General features: G+C 40.2%; 1 protein-coding gene across 1 annotated transcript; it reads right to left on the bottom strand.

Moving 5' to 3' along the window:
• Window positions 1-1218: 1218 nt before the first annotated feature.
• brun (trafficking protein particle complex subunit brun) lies at window positions 1219-9004 on the bottom strand. Its single transcript, XM_090179534.1, has 26 exons — window positions 8865-9004; window positions 8579-8776; window positions 8214-8504; window positions 7627-8146; window positions 6420-6697; window positions 6222-6355; window positions 5417-5485; window positions 5284-5355; window positions 5102-5230; window positions 4960-5029; window positions 4623-4893; window positions 4412-4560; window positions 4266-4351; window positions 4071-4197; window positions 3799-4009; window positions 3659-3744; window positions 3478-3603; window positions 3264-3403; window positions 3065-3207; window positions 2757-2992; window positions 2472-2677; window positions 2297-2402; window positions 1919-2038; window positions 1762-1860; window positions 1573-1697; window positions 1219-1448 (listed from the first exon to the last, which is right to left on the bottom strand). Exons 1-26 carry the CDS (start codon window positions 8932-8934, stop codon window positions 1233-1235), a joined length of 4278 nt encoding a protein of 1425 aa, XP_090035660.1. The 5' UTR covers window positions 8935-9004; the 3' UTR covers window positions 1219-1232.
• Between the last annotated feature and the right edge of the window lie 8600 nt (window positions 9005-17604).

The following is a 17604-nucleotide window of genomic DNA, read 5'->3' on the forward strand; positions in this document are numbered from 1 at the left end:
TCCCTGTTAGTACAAAAAGAATCGAATATCTCCTAGTTGTCACTGACCATTTTTCAAAATATATTGAAATGTTCGCTTTGCACAAGGTTACTTCCCAGATTATAACTAAGAAACTTTCGGAGGAGGTTTTTCCACGCTTTGGGGTTCCTCGCGTTTTAATCGTAAACAGGGGCCGGGGCTTCCAATTTATCTCTAAACAATTCGTTCGCGCTTGTACTTATTGGGGGGTAAAAGTTCAACACACGACCCCGTATCACCCAGGCAAATTTCACTGAATGCGCTAATCGCACAATAAAAACAATGATTGCCTCCTACGTTGAGGACAACCACGTGACTTGGGATGCTCATTTGCCCTAAATTCACTCTCGCTATTCGTTCGGCGGTCATCTCGTCGACCGGTTACAGCCCAAATTTCACGCTTACCGGTCGAGAGATGACTTTACCGCTGCATCGAGTTCTCGACAAATCAGGAACCGCTGACCATACACCCACTGCCCAATATATTGAGCGAAAAGAAAACTAACAATTAAAGGTTTTAAAACCTTTAATTGTTAGTTTTCTTTTCGCCTCGAAGGCATATGTGCCGAAGTACCGCGTTTATTCCCATTGAAAAACGGTCTTTCATACCTTTGTCGTGGTTTATTCTCAAGTATTATGTCGAGCTCTTAGTACGTAAATTTTTAATACAGGCTCGGGCTCGAGCTCCAAGTAATGTGAATCATGAAATGGTTTCAAGCTCGAGCTCTAAGTAATTTGTATTTTAACAAACTTATCGGTCCCGTCTCAGGCTCACAATATTTATTTAAAATACCCGAGCTCAGTCTCAAATTGAGCTCGTTGACCTATGCTACGAAGGAGAAAATCGAAAAGGTCCTTGATGAGCTATTCATTTCCCCAACTCCGTAAAAAAAACTAGTTGGTGAAATGAGTAGTTGGCGAAATGAATGGTTTAGATATGAACAGTTGGGGAAATGGAGCATTTGTGGTTGGGGTAATGGCAAGTTGGGGAAATGAGCCTTTCCCATTTTGATTTGGTCAATTTTGAACCCAATTTACTAAACTATTTGGTATTCAAATAAAATTTACAGCTGTGAGCCAATCAACCTTTGCTGTGTTTGTGAGGGGGCTCTTATTTGTTTCACGTACCGCAGGGTGTCACCACCTCCTAAATCAACACTGAGAAGTTGGCCGGAAGATTCCAACTAAGTATAATTTATGGTAAATTTTTTATTTTATTCAACTATATTAATTTCAACAGATGGTGTGCACCGCCAAATATGATTTCCATGGACATGGTTTTCATTGTAACTTGAATGTTTGAGGTGGGTATCAACTGTCAGAGATTTTGCATTAACATTGGAACAATTGCACTGAATATCAAGTTTATAAAATCCAGTATGGAAAAACACAATTCCACATTTATGGTTATATTTTCCTTTTGGGGCAATCTGTACATTAAATGAGAAAAGCATTAGTACTTAGATAAAATTCAGAAAAAAAATTTAAAAGCATAATGGAGCCCCAAAAATAATAAAAAACAAGTAAAGCATAAAATCACAGAATTAATCTTACCTCATCAATTAATACCCTATCACTACCAACAATAGCTCTTTTAGTTTCTAGCCTATATGTTTTGTGTCCATTTTGATAATCTTGGTACCCACTGACACGCAAACAAAGTGAATTCAATTTATGATCTATTAGTAAAAAACATAAGTTAACCAAACTCAAAATTTTTTCAACATACAATCTAATTCATACCGGAAAGATTTTGTAGCACAACAGATAAAGTAATTAGCTGTCCAATTTTAAAACTAAATTCATCTTCAAACTTAAAAGGACGATCACAGAGATATATTTCTGAAAGAAGTGGTCAATTAATGACTTGATTGTACTTTATTAGCGAGCATATTTTTACCCCATTGAATAGGTGACATGAGTATTCCATCAATCATAGATGATGTCCAAGGAATATCAGCGATCCACGCAGTTCCTTGAAGATCCAAATTAGGGTGCAAAATGTAGTCAAGGGAAAATACTTCAATAAAATTTAAATAGTTTTACGCATTTAACATGGTGTATCCAAACCACGATTACACATAGAACGTGCTGGGGTCACTTGACATGGTAAATTTCCATGACCTTGAACCATGTCTTCAAGGTCATTTAAAAAAAATTTCTCAGAACCATTAGAGATACAAAGTTGGTTTCAATTAGAAAATTGTTCCCAGTCACATTTTAGATCTAAATAGCTTTAATTCTTCCTTATTTGACCAATAACCATTTCTCTAAATACATTGTTTCTCGAGATAAACTTTGAATGACCTTGAACCACCTTGAACCATCACTAAAATATCACCCAAGTTTGCAAATTCTATTGATTTCCTACTAGATGAGTATGTCTAGCAAATTTTTATACTCTAGCATTAGTATTTTGCGAGTTATTAGCCCTTTAACCTGGTCACTGGTACATTATTTTCATCACGACCTTCCTGTTTTTGTCTCGATTCCCTCAACTTGTTATGGGTCAAAATAGACCTAAAATGTGACATCACTTGGAACACTTCTAATGGTTCTCGATATAAATTTTGAACGACCTTGATGACATGGTTCAAGGTCAAGGAAATTTCCATTGTCAAATTACCCCCTAAGTGTGCTGAAAGTTTGAAATTCCTCACTAAAACACATTTTGAAATATGTATAATTTTATAGTTAACACACAATATAACACGTTCTCAAGAAAAAGGATATCAAACTCCACTGCAAATCCACCAGACTAGTTAGATGTTTCTTGCATACATTTTTTAAACCTAAATTTTTTGGAGAAATGACACCTTTCCCACTAGTTGGCATGGGGCATCTTTCAACTGGCACGGGTATTCGGCAAGTATCTTGAGCTTCAATGCCAATGAACTTATTTGCCGCATACTGAAGTTCCATTTCATGTTTTGTAGCATTAAATAAATCTAAGACTAAGTAACAATGTGAAGAACTTAAAAATAAATAAGGAAAATGAGTAAAAAACTATGTCCACAAACCAAAAGTTAGTCGTAGAGAAGCTTACATTTCCGCTGGTAACACATCCCATTTTGTGATAATGAGAGATGGTACAACTTCCACAGTTAAAGCAATTGCACATTGTCTGCCATAACTACTTTGCATCCCTGGACCACCAGTATACTGCAGTTGGATTACAGCTTCCACTGTCTACAACATATGATTGAGTTAATTACTTCACAGAGATATTTAAAAGTGAAAATTACTTTAGTTGAGTAAGGTTCAGGACTTGCAACTCTCTGGTCAGATAATGGCCCTGAACTTCGACTTCGGAATCTGGGACTATTAGAAGGAGATCCTGATGGAGTTGAAGAAATTATTTTTTCCTTTTTATTTGATTTGTTTTCTGAGCCCAATTGTTATATAAAGCCATATAAATTAACAGGACTTGCGTGACTTTAAGTTATATTAAATTGTTACCAGGCAAATGAACAAATCCCGTGATAGCGTGAATGAAGATAATAAAATTGGTAGAGCCTCCAGGTGGAATTGGAAGTTTCGCATCCAATTCTTCTTTGCTCCATGTAAAAAAGTACTGCTCAACATCTAAAAAGAATATAAGAAATTGAACGATGGTTAATTAAATTAATTTATTTTTTACCTTTTCCTAATTTTGTTTGTATAGTAACATCCACTTTCTCCACAGATTCTTTACCAATATTTTTCAATGTAATTTCACACTGGCGCCTTTGACAACTACATTAATGCCAACCAATATTAATTTATATTTAAATATATTACCTTTCCCCTGAATGCAAAGATAGAGCCGCATTCATAACTACGTGACTAGTATCACCCAAGCTGGAAAAGACACTTGATTTGGGTAAAAACGTTGATAATTGAAGTTGAGGTAAGCATGGAATGACGTCAATTATAAAAGAGTCTTCTTTGATAGTTTTCAAATCTTTCAACTTGCAATTGCTTTTAACTCCCAAAACGTGAGTAGTGTATCCTAGAAAACCAATGAATAGTTTCTTAGTATTATTATAACTATTAAACACTACAAGCTATACCTAGTATATGAAGTTCTCCCGAAGCTCTAGGTGTTCCGAGTAAATTTACAGGATATGGGCCAGATTCTGCGGGTAAGGAAAGACATGCAGGGAAGCTTTCAAAGGCAACCGAATCAGCCATTAAACCCTAAATACCTGGATCGTTTTAATAAAAGTACCACAACATTTTCAAATATTTAAAGCATTTCTTCATACCATGTGAGTAACTCTGAGTTCAAAAGGTAATGGATTAAAAACTTGCAGAGAAACTTCGCACACATCTCCTTCAACCCACTTGAACTCTAGAAGGTAAAGGCATTTTGAGAATTATATCAAAGCTTTGTACAAAAGAAAGAACAAACCTAGCTTGTTGCTTTTTAAGTTTTGGTCTCTGTTTATCATAAGTGGAGAAAAAATAAATGGACCCATTTTGTCGGCTTGAGGAGTTAATTTCCTGGACTGTAGTTTAATTGGCCTTAAATGAGGAGCTAAACTTTGTAACTTTATTGATCTAGATTGTAAAAATTAGAGTTATGAAAATAATAACCATTTGGGAAAAGTTTAGACGATTACTTTATAAGTGGTAAATTCAATAAATTAACGGGTGGAATGATAAGCCCAGAGTTTAGAGCCAAAGGAAATGGACCCCCCTCATTCTTAGAAGCCAACTGTTCCAGCTGACTACAGTACTCTTTCCTCTCTGCTGACGATAAGTGTTGGAACATTGCAAAAAGAAGAAAACTGGTATGGCGAACGGCCAATGGCTGATTATTCATTCGTTTTGCTGATGCAATTAATTCCAACAATACTTGAATTTGAACACGTGGCCAACCACTAACCGGTTCTAAAATAAATAAAATATAAGTTAATCACCTTAATGATAAAGTAATACAAAGTTAAAAAGTAACACCTGAAGAAAACTCTTTCGGGTCCAGCGAGAGCTGATATCCATCAAATGTTTCTAAAATAAGGTGATAGGGCTAATAAAAGGAAAATTTACTTTACCTCAAAAAAATAATGTAATACTTAATATAATACTGTCAAACCCTTACTTTGCTTGCATTTGATTCATCTACAGGTAATGCTCCATAACGAGTTGCTGCTATCCATTTGAAAAATGCTGCTTTGCGATGAAAACCCAGTTCTGTATAGAGTTCAGATAGTGTGCAAAACCACCTCAACTGAAAAGGAACATGTTAAAAAAAGGTAAATGGATAAAATAAATTGTTGTTACCTTATCTTCTTCAGTTTGTTGAAAATTTGAGAAAACTATGTTTTGCACAAAATAAGCAGCTGTGATGTGCCTCTAAAATGCGAATTAATATTGCGAAGTTTCTCACAAAAAGAAAAGAAAAAAAAACAATTACCTCCAATAAAACGTGGATTCTGGCAGCTTTTATACAGCATTCAATACCAATACAAAATGTATTTTTGGTCTATATTATACACAAAAAAAAATATAATATACTTTCAGTTTCATATACTTGACCAGACCATGCTGGATGTGTTGTAAGTTACACCAACAACCAAATTACGTAAATTAGTTCTTGGTAGGCATGTACGAGTAAATGCTGAATTCTCGATTTTATCGAGATTCGAGACGAGTACATAGCTTTAAGCTCGAAAATATTTTGTTGAAAAGCTCAAAAATGGTTCGAGTCTCAAATCGAGGCCTAGGCTTCACTTTCGAGTACTCAAAACTATTATTTTTACCCAAGCTTTTAAAAATGGCGGGAAAAGCTACTAAAAAATCCCTTTGGTCCTGCATTAAGACCTCCTAAAGGGTGAGGTACAAGTCCTGGTTGGTCACTGATTTTAAATGTCGAAACCAAAACCAAAACCATAAGTTACATAATGTAGGTTTCCCTAGCTGTTTTAACTTTGAAAAATGTTTTATTTAGTAAACCCATTTATTCAGATCCTTCTTAATCTAAATCTATCATAGAGTACTCGAAACCCCCCCCTAATTATTCGAGTACTCTAAACCACTTTTTAGCCTAAGCCTAAGAACTCGAAAGCTTGATAAAATTTTAAATTTCAGCTCGATGCTTGAAAAGTTAAATTTTTCGTACTCGAAGCTCGACTCTAAACCAGAAAATCAAGGCTCGCACATGCCTAGTTCTTGGTTAAAGGGCAGCACAGCACCCTACATGGAATTTAAAAAAATCTTACTTTAGAATAGTAATCAAAACCTTCCTTATATTTCTCAGTTATTTCATTTTGAGTTAGCATATTTTTGCCTAGTGCTTTAACATCAGATGGATTTAAACCACTAGGTAAGCTTCGACTTGGAAGCGTAACGTTAACTGAAATGATGAAAAATTACTATTCAATAAAAAACTAAAAATTGACTAAATATTTCTATCTTACAACTATTTCTCGCTTTAGGCATTGTATTTCTTTCAGGCAGAGGAACAGAAGAATTTCTTTGCAAAGCTAAGCTGCGATTTTGCGGTGGGTGAAGAAGGGCTATTGAAGCGGCGCATTGTCCTTCATAAGCTGCTGCGAGCCATAACCAATCACTGGCTGATTTTAGGGTATCAACTGCGGCTAAGTACATTGTCAATGCTTCCACTGGGAGACCCACTTGTAATGAAATATCTCCTATATGTTTCTTCATGCGTCCTAAGCACTTTTTCTTAAAATTTCTGAAAATTCATTAAATATTGAAAAATTTATTTGAATTTCTGGATGCGGCTTTGAGTCTGAGAAAAGTGAATTTTAAAAATGCATTACAATTTTTTAAACAACAAAGAGTGTATTAGTTAAACCGCAGTATTTCAGCAGATTATTTTCTTAATAAACATTCACTTTATAAACAATGCCAGGAACACTAAGTAGTTACTTCTATGTGTTCTGGCCAATGCCTACGTTAAAATTAAATATAATTAAAGTGTAATAATTATGAAATGAGAGCAAGTTGCATAAGGCTGAGAAAATCATTTCATTACTTCTAAGTTAATTAACTTTTGTACTGTGCAAGTCTAATGGATTTAGACTCAAAGTAACACAAAGATTTGTTTTTTTACCAATTTGCAGAAAAATTAAAAAAATAATAATAATCAGCTAGGCTAATACCCAAAGGAGGGTTTTAAAGCCACGGTCACACTATTGCCTAAAACCCAGTTTAGGTCAATTTGAATGCCAGTTTTGATCGACGATGATAATTCTTGGTTCACACGTGCGAATCATTTCACCCCGGCTCGCTTAACGTCATTTCAAATTATGACCAGAATTTGGAAAATACTAAAATGTATCCCTAAACAATTAGTTAATCACGTTTACTATACACACAGTAATCTTATTTGACATTATTTACAATTTTACTTCCCCGCCTTGTAGTTATGAAAACTGACTTGGACGAGTTGCTTCCCTAACCAACACAAGGCGATTTTTCACGCTGGTTTTTAAGAAGTGTGAACATGGCTTAATTATACTATAAAATTTTAAAGTCATTTTGACCAAACTAGGACAATTAATGGCATGCGCAAATTCATTGAGAAGGTATTTCTACCATGAATAATTTTGGTGACTATGCTAACAATGAATCACAGAAAAGTGATTTGTGAAGACTCACTTGGTATCTAGGTCAACTCCTACCAAATCTTTATTTTCATATGGTGCTTTCAATAATGGATATTTTTCTTGCTTTAACTGTTTATCTTGTCCCACATATGAGAGTCGTTTCGATTCAAGAACAAAAAATATTGAAGAGATAAATTCGTAGATGTCCAATTCCAATTTTTCACACTCTTCAAAACTCCCATATTGAATACAAGGAGTTCGCCTAGATCCTCCAGTACCAGGAACCATTTCTATTTTCGTTGGTTGTAAGGAATATCGTGCAGGTTGAGGACTATCTGAATCAGAACTCGAATCATGACTAGAATACCCTGCCTTGGCCGTTTCACTTATAGGCATATCAGTGCCTTCTGTTTCAGGTGACGGATCACTAGTATCATATGGAGAAGTTGACGTTTGATGATCAGAAACTGAGGACTGAGATGACTCTACTTCAACAATAGCCGACTGAGTTGTCGCATCAAATTCTAATTTAATATCATTCTCTGATACTGGCAAAACAATCTCCTCATTCTCTACATATGAAAACTAAACAATTACAAAAGCCAGTGGCAATAAATTAAAAAAAAATTCTAGGCATACCTTTAACAGATTCAATATTACATTTATCAGTCTCCTCAAGATTAGTGCTTTCAGATTCAAACTCGAGATTCACCGATTCTGGGGAAAGTCCAGATTGATTAAGAATTTGGGCAGGAGTACTTTGATGATCCCGTTCTTCAGCCTCAGCAAGCTCAAACTTCAAATTTTTACTAATTTCTTGTAAGCCAAATACCAAACATCTGGAGTCATATATTGTTGATTTAAAATCTTCCTGATGCTTAGTATGACTTTCACAAAGATCCTGAAGATTAGACAAATCTGAGCATTTTCCTAAAGTAATATAAGAAAACAATATTAGCTTTTTAGGCAATTTAAACTTGGATTTAAAAGCATGACATGATTACCTATAGAAATAAGACCAAGTACTTTACGATGAGCTTGGAAATCACCCCATTCATTGTTATCTTGACAATACTCATTTTTGTAATTTACCCAAATTCCCCTTTGCCACCCTGGAGCTTGTTTGTCAAGAACTTTGACATAATTCATTCTCGAAAGTCTTTCAAATATTTTATGAAAAGTCGAGGATGGTATTTCCGTTCCTGTAACAAAAATAAACAAAACAGAATGAACCATAGAATAAGCCTTGGTATGCAGATGTTACATGGTTGGTTTCCTTGATAATCTTACCTATTTGCTTAACTAGAATTAAAATTGACTGGTGATCCTCCGCTTTTGCATCATAATTAACAGACGACATTTTGATTTTTAACAAAATTAACTAATTACTACAGAAAAGGCATGTTCTATTTAAACTAAAGGTCCGAAAACATTTAAAGCTCAAAGAGCAGACAGCATTTAATAATGATAAAAGCAAAGACTATTTATATACGCTTCGCTTAGCGGATCGTATCAGGATGATAAATAAGGATTTTTTTTAAACTGGACCTATGGCCAATAGAGCCCAGGTAGTTTAATTAAAAAACTGGCCACTGGATACTTACCATTTTTAACCTTCAAAATCAGACTTTCATAATTTATGGTCAAATTATCTATTCTTGACAATATGTGCTAAATTCACTTCTGTGTGTAGTGTAGTCTAAGAGTAGACAGACTCACGACATCCAGCATCCATGCATCCAGTCACCCACCCCAAGGACAGTAGATACAGGGACGAGAAAGCGGGGGAAAAATTCGATTTTAAACGTCTTCATATTCACGGGGAGTTTGATGTAAACAAACCGCGGCCATTGATAAGACGTGGTTCACCATGGACAGTATTATTGAAGTTAGTTTTTACCATTTTGATGTTAAATTAAAAATAAAACTACGAGCGTAAATAAAAAATGCCCATTTGTTTTGAACACTTAAGCCTCGTCAAGAACCGCTAAAATTAGGTGACCGCCTTTTTTTGTTTACAACTAACTCTCCTTGCGTTTAGGTCGTTTTAGGTGATATATTCTAACAGAGGCCGCCAATACACTTTATCGTCCCTGTATCTACTGTCCTTGCCCAATGCCCACCCATACACACAATTGACACAAGACCAAGCACACAGCATATAAGCAAAGACCAAACAATGTTAGGGATTAATATATAATTTTTTTTAATGTGGGAAATAAGGCGGTGGCAGTGGGCCAAAAGACCATTTTAAAAATTGCCCGTACCAGTTTATTAATTAAATCGGAGGGGGTTAGTGGTCCACTGGACCACTTAATTAATTCGAGGTGTTTTAATTTTTTAAATGATAATGCTTTAATATTTTGCAATTGGTAGGTTCAAATGTTATTCTTTGTACACTCCAATTCAAATTAACTAGAACTGTGGGAGTCCTAGGCAATCGAGTCGGGTATCGAGTACGAATTTTTTTTATCGAGTATTCAAGTCGAGTCGGGTAATCGAGTACTTGATTAGGGGAAAACTTTGTCTCATTCGAGTCAAGTATAATTAAAAAAAAACTAGTATACTTGATCAGGAGCTGGTTTTATTCAAGTAATTAAGTAATTAAGAAATTAAATTTAAAATGAGTATTAACTAGCTTTCAATGCTGAAAAATATTCCTTAATTTTAAATGAACCTCATGCAGTTACCAGAACTTTAGTAACATTATAGTGACTAGTGGTATATAAAAAGACTAGTATACTAGACTACTAGCCTAATTATAGTAATTAATAGTATATTAAATATTAATATTGCTTAAGAAGTTAACACTCCTAAGTTCTAACTCCGGCCGACAGCGGAATTCATGAAGAAAAACCGCGCAGGCGCACTACGTATTAAAAACCGTGATCCATCCCAAAGGTCATTCAAAGCATTTGTTGTTTGTACGTCTTGTAGGTACTGTTCATTATATCCACCCCAAAAAGTTGCAAACACCCGCTCGCAAACACCCGTCTTTGAACTTACAGCAGCTTATTCGAGTAATCGGGTAAACAACTATTCAATTTGTTGGTACTCGATAATCGACGAGTGTTTTCCAATTACTTATTCGAGGTCCAGTTTGAGTACTCGATTTCAAAATATACCGAGTAATCGATGATGTTCGAGTATTTCACAGCCCTAGAATTAACCCTATTATAAATTTTTAAAAGTTAGGCTCAAAAGTTCGGTGGCACATGGGGGTTGAAACTTCAGGAGGGAAAGATAGGGCGGGATGTCCACGCATAAAAAAAAATACAATACTTTCCCCTCTCTCCGTGAAGTTTCAACCACTGAACTTTTGAGCCCCGTTAAAACACGCTATTATAATGTAGCAGACGACGTGCACTGGTCATGGTCCAGTTTATTTAATCTAAGCTGGTCACTTGTCCACTTTCAAAAAAATCTTTATTTCCAACCCTGATTTCTATCTCTATGAGCGTAAATATCGCGGTAAATGTAGTCTTTGAATAAAAATGTGTATATCTAAGTAGGGCTAGAAATAAAAATCACAGAGTGACAACCACACTAGGATGGACCTTAGATAAATAATAATGTTGCACTATTTCATACGTGATTTCAAAAATGTGCGCCCAACAATCAAATACAAATTTTGGCTCTAGAAGTAGTATATTCCCAACCCAATGGACCCACGACGCTGGCTTGGGCCAAGGCATAGATAAAATAACTTCGTATATAGATAGGAAACTTCATGTTGTAGAAGTGACGAAAGAATTTTGGCCGACATCTGGTGGCGGCACCCGAATAATATTATTTGGTGAAGTTCTCACTATTCGAAGTCCGTACTAGAACCTTGGTGTAACGCAATCCCAATTACAAAGGCTTAAGCGAGCTATATGTATTAAAAGTACTTTTTCTTGAACTGAGAGCAAATTTAAAAAAATAGCACTATTAAAGAAATAGCATTCAGTAAAGATTTAAAGTTTGTTTTAAACGCTATTTCTGGTATATTTGAAGACATTTACCTTGCAAAATACGTTTATTCCCAAAACTCCGACCTCAAATTTCTCAATACGTTCTACGCTCTTGAGAACACAGCCAACTGGCGCAGTCACTAGATGTCAGGGCAATCTCGTGAGAGTCAGTTTGCCCCATTGAAGTTTCCTATCTATATACGAAGTTATTTTATCTATGGGCCAAGGTCCGTTGAGAAAAATAGACTTGGGCTAGAGAGCTGCATGGAAACGGTATAACCCTATTCCCACGGTAACCGCGGGAACACCGCGGGAATGGTCCGTAATGTGAGTGAAAAATTATATTCGATAATGGAATGGATGGAAATGCGACGCGCTTGCTACTCACATTCTACTTATATACTATATATACGCTTCGCTTACGAGACAGGCGTCTCCATACAAAAAACCTGTTAACACTTTCGAAACACGGGAGAAGCCTTTGACTAGCCGTTAGAGGCGATACTAGTAGCACTGCTGAAGTGCAGGGAAATTTTTGACCAGCGTCTGCTATCGTATGCAAGAAGCCATTGAACACGCCAGTCTATTAAGCGAAGCGTATGTATAGTCTTTGGTAACTTCGTAGTTCGTACGTTGTTTTTGTTTCGCTGGGCGAACTAGTTGCGTGTTGAAGAACGTTATGCGGTGTAATGTTGAAGAAAGGAAGGGGAATGAACGTTAAGGGTGGGGGGCGTTTCCGGGGCCGGACTTAGAGATCCTGGGCCCATAGGCAGATAAGGAGTCTGGGCCCCATTTTCACGCGCTGCATTTACTGTTATCCCTGGAACTTGGCTGTGCCTGAATTTCCCTGATTCAGCGTAGAGGTCTGACTCCCGTAGGAGTCGGTTCGTTCTCGTTTGCTGCGTAGTTTAGCTACCCCGTGGCCTTTGTTTATTTTTTCTTATCTACTGCGAAGTTTGTTTTCCTTCCCTTTTCGGGTTTGTTTTTCTAACTGCACAGTTCGGTCATCCCTTCCATTTAGGGCTAGTTTTTCTTTAGAATAAGGCAGCTCCTTTTCACTTTCCACTGCATCGAGTTGCGGCCGGTGCAAGAAGGTAACTGGTCTTGTTTGTTTTAACTCCTTTCTCTTTGTGTTCCCGTTTTGGCTTTTAGCACTTGCGGGTTTCTCTTTTCCAAGCCCTTTGTGGGACATTATGCCCCCTAAGCGGTCTCACCCCGAAGACGTATCTATCACGTGAAGATAGGTCACGTTCCGTCAGCTCCTCCTCTCATCTTTGTCACCTCCGATCCTACGAAGCCCCTCGTCTTGTCGGAGTCGTTCAACAGAGCCGATGTTTCCGACATTCGTTTTTTGGTCAATGGCAGAGTTTCTACTACTCCTGTCAACTTTCTCTCCGCCGGCAAACTCCGGGAACTCACCCAGCTGGGAGGTATCCCCGTTAAACTCCTGGATGCGCCGAATCTCTTACCTCTCCTACGATGTAAGATCATTAATGTTGCTCTCGGTTATACTGACACCGAAGTGAAAGAAGAAATTTCCACCAAGGCGGAGTCCTTGGTGGAATGTCGGCGCCTGGGACAGAACAGTAAGGTGTTTCTCCTTGGTTTCAATTCTATAGTTATGGAGCGTGTCCAGATTTACGGATAATTGTTCTATATCCTGCCGTTTGAGGATAGGCCTCTTTGTTGTCGTCACTGTCTGCGCTATGGCCATTCGGACAAGCGCTGCCGTCAGCCGCCTATATCGAAGCGATGCCCTCGTTGCAGTGAGCCACATTCCGACCAGATTCAGTGTAAGAAAGAGTCCAGCTGTCTTCATTGTAAAGGCCCCCACCCCCGTTTCTCTCGCTCACCAAAGAACTGATAGTTAAGCAAACCCAAGTCGAAAAAGGCATCACTTTCTCCGAGGCTCACATATCTGTGGCGTCCACTTACGCTGCGACAGCTCGTGCTGGCCCTTCGCCTCCCTCCTTCCGTGCCGCTCTCCATGAGTTCCCTTCTCCTCCAGTTCAGCCCCCTACAAAACCTTCTCTGATGGGACTTCTACGGCCCAGACCTAGTTCCCGCCTTTCCCCCGACTCCGCCCCTGCTGTTCGTTAAGCAGAGCTCGACCCTCCGAATACCAGTGCTACCACTGCTGTGACAGATGCCATCATCACATTCCTTGCAGATCTTGCTAACATCCTTAAAAACCCCCGTCGTAACCGTAACTCTGCTGCCTACATTCTCCAATCGGTCAAGGTTTGATTTGCCGATCTTCCATGGATTGATGGCGATATTCTAGCGCCACTACGTGACGTTCCACCTCTCTCCAAATCCTCTTGGGTTGAGGGGGTGAGTGGAATGGACGATTCTACCTTTGATGATGAATCCCACTGAATCTAACATTCTTCAGTGGAATGTCAGTGGGGTCCGGGCTCATTTGGGTTTCCTCGCACAGCTAATCCAGAAATATCAGCCGGTCATTGTAGGACTCCAAGAAACTTTCCTTTCCGTATCCTCCTCGATTAACATGCGCTTTGGCTGCTATTCCGTTTACCGTTGTGATCGGCAGGGTCGCCTTGGAGGTGGGGTGGTTCAATCGTCTATTCCCCAATCTCCAATTATGTTGCCGACATTCACTACTCTTGAGGTAGTGGCGGTCTCTTGCCTTCTCAATAACAGGTGGACGGCTGTGGCCAGTATATATGACACGCATGGCTCAGCTCCCAGAGCTGACTTTGATCTTTTACATTATTTTCTGGGTGACTCGTGCATATGGGTGTCAGGTTCCATCTCTATAAACTCGTTGTGGAACAAAGTACGTTGGTTCTCTCTCCTATTCCCCCGCTCAAAACCCCTTGTGGTCCTGTCTCCTCGGCGGCGTAGGCTGCCCGTGTCTTAGCGTCCCATTTCTCATTTGCCGCCACGGCAGGGGGCCGTTTTCGTGTCCCTGATCCAGTGACTTCCCCGTCGGCTCTCTCTATCCCATTTACCGCTGACGATCTCCACATCGGTCTGTCCAAAACGAAAAACACGGCGCCAGGGGCAAACAGGATTTAGGTCCTGCTGCTAAAGAACCTTCCTCATAATATCCTTACCATTCTCCTTGGTATCTACAATGAATGTTGGGCGACTGGCTTTATGCCTTCCTCCTGGAAATCGGGTATAATCCTAGCTTTTCTGAAGCTGGGGAAAAGTCCCGGGGATCCGTCATCATATCGTCCCATCACCTCCTATCGGTCCTGGGAAAGATCTTTGAACGTATTATCCAGCGCCGCCTTGATTGGTGGCTTGAATCGTCTGGAAAGCGTTCGCCTTTTCAAAGTGGCTTCCGGCGCGCCCGTCACAGCATTGATAATGCGGTTTTACTGAGTGGTGTTGTTCGTCATGCGCTTTTGTCCAAGAATTCCTGTGTCGCCGTCTTTTTGGACATTCAGGACGCTTTTGGAAGCGCCACTCACGATTTCATCCTTCGCAAGCTGTCTTAAGAGTCCTCAGCTTCTTTCGGTCCTATCTAACGGGGCGAACAGCTCGTGTGCGTATTCGCACGTCACTCTCCGATTTCTTCCCCTTGCTCAGAGGGGTCCCGCAGGGTGCTGTCCTCAGTACTTTGCTCTTTAGTTTGCTTTTAGACGATTTGCCCTCCGTCATGCCTCCTGGCATCCAGGTAGCCATGTTTGCGGATGATATTGTGCTCTTTCTCACGGGCTAGTCGTTAGGGATCTTGAATGATCACATGCAAGATGCGCTCAATGCCACTTTTAACTACCTCCGGCGTCAGGGCTTCTCCCTGTCTCCGGCCAAGTGTGTTTCAATGTGTTTTACACGCAAAAGAAATCCGGCTGACCATTTTACCCTTAAGGTGGATGGTCATGATCTTCCAATGGCTCGCACGGCTCGCTACCTCGGAGTTGTTTTTGACAGTCGTCTCACTTGGAGGCCTCATGTTGCTGCGCACGCGCTGTCTCCGGTTGCTCAATCTGCTCCGTACAATGGCGGGCTCCCGATGGGGAATTTCGAGTAAATACCTCCGCCTTCTCTATTTCGGGCTCATCCGTTCAACACTCGCTTTGCTGAACAACCTTCAGAACGCGTGCCTACGTCTTATAACTGGGGCTCCTCGTTCCACGGCTATTGGGGCATTGGAGGTGGTTTGCTATGTGCCACCTCTTTCCCTCCACCGTGAATTTTTGACCCTGCGATATGGTGTCCACTGTCATTCTAGCCCCATAACCCATTGCCTTTCCGACTGGATGGCGCTTACTAACACTACATCAGCTTCGTTTCGTGGAGCTCTGGCTCATCTTGCCAATGTCCATAAAGTTACTGAGGTCTTTCAGTCGCTCCTACGACTTCCCGCGTTGCCGATGTTTGCCCCGTGGAACAGGGCCCCCTTTGCCTTCGATTTCGATTGGTGCCAAAGCTCCAAATCCGATTGCTGGCCTACTGTACTCGCGGTGGATTTCCTGAATCGCCTTTCCCTATTTCGTAATGCGACATATGTTGTTTATACTGATGGGTCTCGCCTTCCCCAGGCTGATTACTCCGGTTTCGCATTCTATGTAGCCAACCTCAAGATCACTTGCTCATTTCGTACTTCGAAGGGGCTCTCAATTTGTCGTGTGGAACTCACAGCCATTGTGCAGGCCCTTCTTTGGCTTCTAGATCATCAGATCCTGGAAGCTGTAATTTGCTCTGATTCCCGGTCGGCTTTAGCGTTACTCAGTCGCCCAGATCTTTCCGACCCCCTGTTATTTCCTCTGCTGGGTCGACTGCGTGCTTTCCCCCCAGGCACTTTGCACTTTCCTGTGGGTACCGGCGCAAATCGGAATACCCGGTAATGAGCTGGCGGATCGCGCTGCCCGTGCCACGGTGGTCTCTCCAATGGTTTTCTATGTTTTCTCCCCCGCCGACGTTCTTCAGTGTCGAAGGCTACTTACTACTGCCCTACTTTCGTCTTGGCAGCCCCACTGGGATTCGCTCTCAGCGGGTCGTTTCCTATATTCCGTTCGTCCTACCCCTTGCTATCCGGCCCTCTGGAGTCTGCGCCTACGTCGATGTATGGAGCGCCCTCTATTTCTGGCACTTGTTGAACGCTTCTCCACTCCGGCGGTCTTATTCCGCTTCCACAGGTCCTCTACCCCTCTATGTAGGACGTGTGCCGTTCTGGGAGATCTTTCTCACTATATGTTTCACTGTCCCCAGCCTGCCGCTTTCAGGTGGCCTTTATTACGACGTCTTGATCCGGTTCGCTATTCCCTGGCGCATGTCCTGGCGTACATGGCTCTCCCTCCCCGACAGCGTCTGCCACTCTTGCGGGTGCTGGCTGTTTATTTGTTCAAACTGCTTATCCTTCTCAACTCCCCTTCTCCTTAATTGAACGCCTCGTAAGTTCTGGCCCTAATATAGTACAACGGGCATCTACGGGTCCCCAGTGACCCGATGCCATTATTGCTTATTTTACGTGTGGACAGGGGTGAGGACACCCGTGGCGGAAGTATTCCGACCACCTGTTGGGGGATTGGTGGTTGTCCTCAAACGGCCATCCACAAACTCTGCCTCCCAGACGCTTGGGAGCATTGAGTTGGGAATATTAATCTAGAGGTCCAATCGAATTGTCGGATTTCAGTATTTCGCGAAACAAGTTTTTAAAATAAGAATACTGTCGTCTGCTCCCATCGGCGTCCCAAATGACGAGAAAACGTTATCATTCTACCCGTGGCGCCGTCTATCTCTCAATGATTCGTCCAAATAAGACGCGTTTTCAAGCAAAAAGATTTTTTTTCTTCAAAATAATGGATGGCGCCACGGGTCATATGATAACGTTTGCTCGTCATTTTAGAGCAGACGGCACATTCGTATTTTTCAAAAACTTGTTTCGCGGGGAGCAGATTTGATTGGATCTCTAGATTAATATTCCCAACTCAATGCTTGGGAGTACAGGAGTACGCCACTACTCCCGGCCATTATTGCTTATATCACAAAAAAGCTCTTAACAATCGTTGACTAAATATGCGATAATTATGCAACATTGCGATTTGAGGCTGCGTCCGTAAAATGCCAGGCGGAAAATTTGCTAATTTTAAAACAAAATC

The sequence above is a fragment of the Leiobunum rupestre genome, chromosome 6 (genome assembly GCF_980474605.1).
Source record: "Leiobunum rupestre chromosome 6, qqLeiRupe1.1.hap1, whole genome shotgun sequence".
Classification (NCBI taxonomy): Eukaryota; Metazoa; Arthropoda; class Arachnida; order Opiliones; family Sclerosomatidae; genus Leiobunum; species Leiobunum rupestre.

Coding starts and splice junctions, on each gene's coding strand:
- brun (XM_090179534.1), bottom strand. CDS start 8,934: ATGTCGTCTGTTAATTATGATGCAAAAGCGGAGGATCACCAGTCAATT. Junction 6,356..6,419: donor GCCTAAAGCGAGAAATAGTT/GTAAGATAGAAA, acceptor TCATCATTTCAG/TTAACGTTACGCTTCCAAGT. Junction 5,486..6,221: donor GTTTTGATTACTATTCTAAA/GTAAGATTTTTT, acceptor TGTATAATATAG/ACCAAAAATACATTTTGTAT.